At 38.4% G+C, this 9,946-nt stretch overlaps 1 protein-coding gene across 9 annotated transcripts in view; it reads left to right on the top strand.

Moving 5' to 3' along the window:
- nrxn2b (neurexin 2b) overlaps positions 1 to 9,578 on the top strand; it is a 1,142,582-nt gene extending 1,133,004 nt beyond the window's left edge. For 6 of the 9 annotated variants that reach the window (XM_055228867.1, XM_055228869.1, XM_055228870.1 and 3 more), the window contains one exon: positions 6,721 to 9,578. In XM_055228867.1, coding sequence (XP_055084842.1) covers positions 6,721 to 7,595 — 875 coding nt within the window. In that variant the 3' untranslated portion in view covers positions 7,596 to 9,578. Of the gene's footprint in view, positions 1 to 6,272; positions 6,284 to 6,720 lie in introns of all 9 variants that reach the window. The other 3 variants (XM_055228871.1, XM_055228873.1, XM_055228872.1) reach the window with 2 other exon arrangements.
- The last annotated feature ends 368 nt before the right edge of the window (positions 9,579 to 9,946 follow it).

Below are 9,946 nucleotides of genomic sequence, written 5' to 3' on the forward strand. Positions count from 1 at the left end.
GCCACGATTGAGCTGGCTGTTCCTCAATAATTTATCACAGGGCCTTCTCTATAGAGATGACCTGCAAAAGTTCTTCAAAGCTGGGGAAAGCAGAGAGAGATGTGAGCCTATAGATGACAGATGACCCAGGCTTCTCAGAACCACGACATACAATTGCTACAAGAGTTAGCATTGCGGGGGTCAAGGTGGCTACCACTCTGCATGCTAAATGATACATGTGCTGATTAACAATAAGGTGGTGGCAAGCTTTGGGATATGATATTATTATATTATCGCAAGCAACATCAAAAGATTATCTTCAAACATCAAAAATGCAAAATACAAAGCAGAGGTCCAAGAAATTACTCCAAAAAAGTGAAAAAACTACTACTAAGAGTAATTGTAACAATAACTATCTAGATGTAAGGTTTGATTATAACAAAGTTAATCATTAAGTAATGCACAAAATGTGGGGTTTTCAAACGATAGACTACTGTTAAACTGTCAAATAAGTAGAGGTAAAAGTGTGGTGTCTGAAAACCACTGAGAGAAGTACTTTTTTATTAAAAAGTTACTTGAATAAATGTACCGTAAATTTTGGACTACTGAGAGCACCTGAATTTAGGCCGCACCAGCTAAATTTTAAAAGAAAATACATTTTGTACATATATAAGCCACACTTCTGTCTTTTTTTGCTTTAATTTAAGACATGCTTTTTTCCAAACTATGTCTGAAAATCGACAGTGCAGCACCACCACGCCATCAGCATGGAATGAACATACTTGCATGTTTAGATAATAAAACAGCACCAACATGGCATCAACACAAGATAAACATATCTGCATGTTTAGAAAATAAAATAGCAACAACACGGACCATCTGCTTTTATTTCCTCTGAAAGGTTTTGTTGTCTTTTTACTTTGACTAAGTTCTTCCTGTGGACTCCATTGTCGCGTGCAACAGATCCATTGCCTTTAACTTAAAAGCTGCATCATATGCATTTCTTTATGTGTTTTCCATGATGAGGGTGTGTGTATGATGCGCAAAATGACAGTTCAAAATCAAAACTAGTGTATTCACATAATCTTTCCCCATGTCTATCTCACTTTTGTGTTTACAGCTAGAGAGTGTCCCCGGCGGCCATTAGCCAGTAAAAATCTAAAAACTAGCCGCACCATTGTATAAGCCGTATGGTTCAAAGCATGGGAAAAAAATAGCAGTTTATATTTTGAAATTTACAGTAACTGCCTATCTGTCTTTAAATGTGCACTATGTAACTTTTCTGGTAGAGGTTCTGGCACCTGCTTGTTTCTATGGAAAAGCTATTGCTGTTCCTGAAATGTTCCACAGTATGCCATTACATGTTTGCCTTTCTCAGTCATAAGTGTATCTTGAAACATGTGTTCTTACTGTGACCTTACTTGTGACCTGTAACTTAGCTTGTGTCCTTACTTGCTCTCCAAGATAGATAAGTTTACATTCCATGTACAGCAACAACATCCACATTGGAGACAAGCAGATTGTGGATAATCCACCAGAAAAGTAACATAGCCATGAAATGCTAGCTAATACATTATTGTCTACGCTACATCAGCAACTTTTATAATATTTTGTCACATAAAAATATTGTCAGTTCTCTCTTTGAAAGAGATATAAAGCCAGTACAATTGTAGCCATCAATAGCAAAAGTTTGAGTAATTTATCGTTCACTGTTCTAAAACTTTTGCAAATAAATTCTCAGCTCACAGCAACACATCTGTATCCAGAATGAGGACACCTTGAATTCTTCCAACTTTGCTTTCACCTAAACATTCCCTATATTTTGACTGAATACATTGGTTTAGACATTTCAAAACCTTATTATGTCTGTTTCTCGAGGTTCGTATTTTTCTTATTGTGCAAGCAAGTCAGTCCGACATTATGAAGGCACGCGTCGGTGAATTTTTCATCTGGCGGCTAATCAAAGCTGAATCGTAGTACGCTCCCAAGTCCAAACAACCTTTTTGCACTAAATATTTCAAATAGATGTGGGCAAAGCAACGTGACAGGCACTGAAATGATGTTTGCAAGGCGCTAACCGTAGAGTTAATACACACACGTTATACAGGTCTTCCAAATGCACTTTAGGATAGAGAAAAATATTACTTTAGCATGTCTTTGCCACTTCACTGTCAGGTTGAGAAACTGAATAGGAGTCAAATATTTTTACTTTGAATAGAGTTTGGGTGCACTTTTAAGATTATATTTCTCAACTAGGTGAAGGATTTTGTTGATCATGTTTGAGTTCAGAATTCCATGGTACGGAAAAAAAATATTGTTATAATAATGCAATTTTGGAAGTTAAAATTATCTTGTCTGGTCACTCTGTTGGTGGGTCAAGCAAGCAGGAATAGTTGATTTTTTAGTTAAATGCTATTGGCAATAAGCAGTGGGCCAACAGACTTTTTTGTGCAGCTGATAGATCTCAACTGCAGACATGATCTATATTTATCAGGGAATTTAAATACATTTGCCTCTTACTTCTTGCATATATTTTGGGTAAAAACATGGACAGCTATCACAATGCATGACATACCCTCTGCTATGTTTTTTATGGGCCTAATTTTTTTTGAGACTCATTGTGCATCTCTACCATGGATCTATTATATGCACCGATGCACCTGTCTTTCTTAGCAACTTTGCTAACATAATAACAATACCAAAACTGTCCACAAAAGAAGAAAATCAACATAATAATTATTCCTTGTGTGGATATGTTGTAAAAGTATAATTTTTGGAAACTAATCTTAATACATACAGTAGCATGTTGGTGTTAACACAAAATATTATGGCTTTGTTTGTTGTGTGCAAATGTTCACCATCTTCTAACACTGACATTATTCTTATATGAAGCCAATCTCTAGCCACTGTTTGTTTACGTCGTGAGCATGTGAGTGCTGTACTCTGATTGTTTTGCAGTCAATCTACAGCCTTACTATTGGTTCACAGTTGTAGAATTTACCGGAAAAATTGACAAGATTGGGAAGAGTGGGAATTTTGGAAAATGTGCACAAATCTCGAGTGGTGACAAAGCGGGTCTTGTTGAGTACATATGAGTGAGTCTCGTTGAGACATATACTTATATGTTGATTTCTGTGTCCTCCCTTGATAGAGACGTATGTTTTCACGAAGAAAAGCAGATAGATGCTCTCAGCCCACCGCTTGCAAGGTTAGGCATATGTGCTTCATTGTACCAGAAAAGATACTAAGATTAGCTATGGATGGGCTAAATTGACAAAAATTTCTAATGTGTTAAATTATGCCTGTAAAACGTCTTGGTTGAGGTTCAATTATTTCACAAAATTAATGAACTGTAAAATTTACCACAAAACTGCAGAATATCACATATCCTCCTACAGTTATTATAGCAGTTATTATAGACAATAGACTTAATATTTTAATTTTCCATGCCTTCAAAACATTTTTTTAATACCGCCCACCAGCTAAAATAATTGCGTAAAATGTCATAGGCCTACACAAATGTCTGGTGTTTAACGTGATGACTACCTTTAAAGGGCCTGTACCAGAGCCATGGCTGAAAAACATGTTTTCAAAATTAACTGTTGACCTTTTCTCACTTTGATGTTGAACCATGACAGTGAAACCACTGTCTGGGATACACAAAGGCCTTTTTCCCATGCTACTAAAATTGTCTGTACTTGGCAACTGCTTTATTACAGTTCTCATCCAAAACAAAAAGCCTTTCAAATGCAGGGGTGTTTCTAGAGAGAGGCCAGAGGAGGTCACCCCACTCAGAGAGGCTGAGACAAAATATTGTGGGTAAATAACCATTCTTGTTTAATTTTGCTGATCATATTGCACCAAATTTGAACAAATTAGAGTAAATAGATAAATAAATAAAATAAATATGTATAATTCTTATTTGTTCTATGAGAAAAATGTCTTGCAAGGTATCTTGTTTATTGCTCTTATTTTTTATGCATTTATTTACTGTCAAGAAAGTGTCATTCATTTTAATAAAGATGTAACTTAGCACCACACAGAAAATCCAACTTTTTCCACATCCAAGTGCTACAAATGCTTGTGTATTCTGCATTCGACTCTACCCCTGTTGTTCTTGATAGTTTCCGACCTGTACCACTTACCGGCACCTGTCCCGTTAGCCTGGGGTGCTAACTGTCCAATCAGAGCAGCACACAGAGGGAAAGGGGAGCCCAGTCATAGCCACGGGCACAGCCAAGTGGAGCTGCTGATTGGTCTAAAATGCAAAGCTGTGCAGTGGATAGAGGTCAGGGAACAGGAAATGAAAAGACGGCGGGGCTGATAAACACATTGCCTGGGTGTGAGAGAGCTGTGGTTCATTTTTCGCTGCAGACAAACAAGTAGTTGTAGCAGAGTGGTTGGCTTTTGTGTCTCGGTAAGGGGATTGTGGGTTAATCCCTGACCAAGGATAACATACTAATGCATTCAGGTCTTCAACTAGTCTGCATATTATCTTAATCATAATCATAATAGGTATTTTGTGATTCAAAAACTGTAGCTTTTAATATCTTTTAAGTTTTGGTCATTTTAATAAACCTTTAGAGCTACAGGACATTTATAATTGTACACACTGACAGTGACTGTTTACATGGGCACAAAAATGAAATTATTATCAGATTTCCGGAGTGGTCAGGTTTTTAAAATGACATGCAAACTGCAAAGTTTTAATGACAAGTCATGACCACAACCTCTAACTCATAACCCCTTAATTAGTAGTTACTAAGCCTGAATCATTCTTAATAATTTTTTTGTTGATTATGAATTAAGTCTTTCTTCGTGGTTTAATAAGGCTGTGAACAAATGTTTTGTTTTTTTTGTTTACTGTTCTGTACATTGCCTTTATAGAAGACACTTGAGATTAGCATTGCAACCGATTCAAGAAAAAGTATCGGTCACATTGGCGAAGTAAGCCCCATATATTCTCAGCACGGCACATTGTAAACAGAGGTAAGCCCTGTGTAATGAGTGGGCTGTACACCAGGAGCAGGTAGAAAGCTTGAAATTGCTTTCGCAGCATCTCACGCACAGACAGATGGCAAAGCCCAGATAGTTCCTCCTTATCCCACACTCTTAGCTGCGCATGGAGTCTACTGCGTTTGCAACTATCTCAGGACTTATTTCACAGTATTAAACCAGATTTTTACCAGACTAAACTCCGTATGCCAACTGTCCCTGATACTCAAAAGGGCCACTGCTAGCCTGTCCTCTCAGCCAAGGTGAACCACAGCCCTCCAACACACACAGCAGCTTAAAATGGAGAAAAATTACCTAGCAATTGCCATAGAAACTAGCCCATTCCTGCAAAGCTATTGAAATGACAAGTAATTCCAGTTGAAACACTTTTTTCCCTTACAGCTTTCACACTCTCCTTTCAAAGACATATTTTATTGAACTGTGTCTAATGTTTGATGACTCTGTATTAAGCGTCTCTTACCAAGTCTTTTCTCTGGGTGCTGAACACTGATAACACTGTCCCTTTAAAAGTGACTTAGTGACTCAAAGTCCCAAAGACATGATTTTATGCTGTATATGTTATATTGCCTTTTCCTGATGAATAGTAAACACTTTTCCACTTGAAGTTATGGTAAAGGTTGGGTCAGTATGACATGAAGACAGACTGTTGGTCAGGGTATTCATGAGTGTTGTTATGGTAACTCACTTTTCATCATCATGAATCCCATGGATTCAAATTCTAGTCTGAAGTAATGTGGGTTGAAGTGTAATCCTGTCTCTCATTAGTGCCCATGTCATGTTCAATCAAATAATAGTAGTGCTGGTAAAAAATAAATAAATAAATAAAAATAGATGCAGCCTTCACAGCTCATATAATAGTCCACTTTAGACTGTTAGCATTATCCTGCTACAACAGAATTTATAGTTCCCCTGACAACTGACCTCATCTTGCATCATGTTGCATGTCATACTAACTTAACCTCTATCATTGTGCAGAAGTGGAAACAGTCCCATTGTTCTTAACACTATCTGAACCAAGTTCAGACATGCTAACATGTGTTCTATATCCTGCATAACTGTCTTAATTTGCACTAACTTTTTACCCCCTAATGACATCTGATGTCATTGAACTGTTCATAATTTTGATTATGCTCAATTTGGTTGAAATGTTTACTAAAGGAAATCCAGGCATGTATTTTCCAAGATGTTAACGCTTTGAGCTAATGGGATTGTTTTACATTAAAATATAATGGGGGGAACAAACATGCCACAACAGTGAGGAGAGGGTGTTATATAAGGGAGGGGGGGAGTTGTTTATCCAAGAACAATCTTACACAGCTTTCTTTTTTGTAATTTTTTTTTTCATGCAAAAATCATGCGGCCAATTTGTTGATGTAAGTGACCTGAACCTCGTGGTTTGCTATCTTATTTAAACAGCACAATGATGTGACTGCTAGGGTAGTCAGCATAGGCAAGTTAGACATTGAACTGTTTAGTTAAATGCTTTTTGTATTTTATGATTATGTATTAAAATAACTAACCTGTAGATTAGGGGATAGAATAGTCAGAGGTACTGCTTAGACTAGCAATGACATTTTGTTTAACCCTAATTCAAATAGAGAAGTGTAACTAACCTGAAGTTTTAGTGCTGTTCTAATACTGGAGTTCTTTAACGTTAAACCTGTGAGATGTTCTAAACAAGACTGGTTTCTAACATTCTTTTACCTTGTCTGTTTCTTGTCCTAGGAGGTGAATTAGTGTTGCCCATAATAACCGTGGACTCCCTAGACCCCCCCTCCATCGCCACTCGCTACCCAGTTATCCCCCCGCCCCCCACCACCTACCGCCCTTTCCTCACGCTACTCGAAACCACCAAAGAGTCCCTCCCCTTACCCAATGGTCGGCCTCCTTGCCCCATGGACCAGGAGGACTGCGAGGAACCCATGGAGGTCTCGGCGTATGGCTCGGGGGAGATGACCGAGTCGGATGACGAAGATTATTACAAAAACGCCATGGTCACTGACAGGACGGTCCTCCCCCCACCACCTGCCGCTGAGGGGGGCGTGGTCATGCAGAACCCTCGCGATCGCCACTTCTCCCATCTGCCCAATTCCAAAATCCCACCCCAGCCATCTACCCCGACCGCCCCACCCGACCAGCTAAGCCCACGTCTTAAACCCAGCAACAATAACATACCCGCGGGTAAAATGAACACCCGCGATCAGGTTTTGTTACCCCCGACACACCCTTCATCCGATCCCGGGAATCGTAGAATCCCAGGAATCACTCACCTCCCGAATTTCCCCCATGTGCCCACTCCAGATCCAACATCTCCGGAAAGAGGCCTGCCAGGAGCCGTGGAGGTTCAGCAGTCAAGCAGCACGACGGGTATGGTGGTCGGGATCGTAGCAGCTGCCGCATTGTGCATCCTCATCTTGCTCTATGCCATGTACAAGTATCGCAACCGGGATGAGGGCTCCTACCAGGTGGACCAGAGTCGCAACTATATCAGCAATTCAGCCACGCAGAGCAATGGGACGCTGGTCAAGGAGAAACAGCCCAGCACTGCCAAAGCGGTCACTAAGAACAAGAAGAATAAGGATAAGGAGTACTACGTGTGAGAAGGAAGCATAGCAGATGCAACTGGGGAGGGGAGGAGAAGAGAGAGAGACATTCAGACCATTTCAGAGATCAGTATTGCCAGTATCGTAATTCAACCGGAGATCCAATCAATATTTGTAGGCAAGAAATGTCAAATCTGCAAGGAAAATTTTGAATTGTGGAATTCATTAGGAACTTTATTTTAGTAAGATTTTATAGTAAAATTGGGTTGACTGATACATTTTCTCACTTAGCTATAGAAAATGGGTGTTCATAACTTGTGAATCACAGACACATTTTTAGCATGTTTTTACAGTGTTGCAATGACAAGTATTAGATTAATAACAATTAAATTAAAAAGCACCTTAAATTCAGAGCTTGGCCATCCGAATTTAACTTTTTTCAAGCTATTTAGCAGAACCAATTTTAACCTTTTACATTCATAATTACATGTTGTTTGTGATCAATGGTGCATATAGAACTGTACTGATTTGTCATTTTTTATGCATATGCTAGGGCTGCACGATTTTGGTTAAAAAAATAAAATAAAATAGCAATTTTCCTGATAAGTATCGTGATTATGTTTAGATTATCTTTAAAAAGTTGGATTCTGTTCAGAATGCACATTCTAAACTCCAGGAGCATTCACATTTGAAAGACTGAAATCTAAACTGATAAACTAACTCTAGAATCCCATGATTTTCAGAACATGTTTGCAGATGTCTAAACTACCAGTAGATTACTAGATTTGCAGAAATCATTCTATTATTGTAATAATAATTTCAGCCATTGCAATTTGATAATTTTTCCCCAACTCAAAATTGTAATTTCAGTTCAATTGTGCAGCTCTAGCATGTTCCACCCTTAGTTAAAATTGAGCTGAAAAATATTACAATGATTATATCCAAACCATGCTGTGCCAACAACTCTAAATACTGTATGTAGAAAGTCATTAGTGACTCAAGTACTATAAGGCACCATTGTCAGTATTCTAAAATGAAAAACATGTGTGTAGGTGAGTTACCAGCTTGACGCCTTTGTGAAAAATCGATATACTGCCAATCTCCAGATACACTCCTTACTTGCATCTCCGTTTCTCCTCACCTTGTACTCTCCTCCTCTCATCTCCAGTGCTCTGCTGCAACCCAAGAACTCTACCACGTTTCAAGCATGTAGTATTCATTTACGGGAAAACTTAAATTCTTTTCTTTCTGTGGAGTTTTTCGGGGAAAAATTAGGACGATTGATCATAACAACCTTAAACGTAGCAACTTAAGTGACACAACAAACTCCGGTACCGTGGATGCTAACGTTAGCCGCCAAAAAAACTAAGGCCAAAATATCGACCCCTCTCTCTCTCTTCGTTCCAGCAAGATATGTGTCATGTGATTCTGGGGCTCCAATGGGGATTGTCTTAAAAGTACTACTAATCCACCTGACAAACATACAAAACCTCCAGCAGACTTGTTCTATATAAGTATAAATATATGTATAGACGTTACAGAAATCTATGGACCTATAATTCTGAGCGTGGAGTCGAACGTTCACAAAAATGAGTGAGCAGAAAAGACGGATTTTAGAATTTCCTTTCCGAACATTTACAGTAATTCCTCATAACTTCCCAGAGCCGTGTCATAAACATTGCGGTACAGAAAAAAATACCGCGAAGAGATCCCATGTCGGTTTGCTCTTTTTTTAATCTTCAGGTGAGGACATTTTGCGTGAGAATTGTCAAAAATGGCCCTTGCTTTGGAGTTCTATGGAATGAATTGCCTGTACGGACTTTACAAAAAGCGTTCAATGGGCAGTGACAGAAGAGCACACGACGTGAACAGCAAGCGAACTCTAGTAATCTGAATTTTCTCAACTCTAATAAAAAAGTACCATGAAAAGAAGAAAAATTCCGAAAAAAGTTTGTGAAATGTCTAAATATTTGACTCTCACCCCATTACTAAGAGAAATGTGTTTTCCCTTTGCTCATTCCTGTCGAGGAGAAAAAATGACTGGGGAATTTCAATGTCTTTTTTTTTTTTCATTTTTGCAAAATTTGAGAGATGTGATTTGGGTTTGAACCATACAGAGCAGAGATACACCTTACCTCCCATCTGTCAATTTCTATTTTAATTTTCCTATTCATTTTTTTCCCCTGATTGTACGTTTCCATTCCATGTGCAAATGCTTTTTTTTTTAAAACTTGTTTTAGATGAATTTTCAACTTCTTCACGTCGTTATTTCTGTCTGTTCTTTGCTCCATTCCACTCCTTTACTCCACTCCTTCTCCTCCCAGTATCTTCCTGTTCTTTCTAAATGTTATTGTAAAGTGTTCCAGTGAGATGATTCTAAATATGTGTACATTAACAGAGGGAATACA

The sequence above is a fragment of the Periophthalmus magnuspinnatus genome, chromosome 18 (assembly GCF_009829125.3).
Source record: "Periophthalmus magnuspinnatus isolate fPerMag1 chromosome 18, fPerMag1.2.pri, whole genome shotgun sequence".
Taxonomy (NCBI): Eukaryota; Metazoa; Chordata; class Actinopteri; order Gobiiformes; family Gobiidae; genus Periophthalmus; species Periophthalmus magnuspinnatus.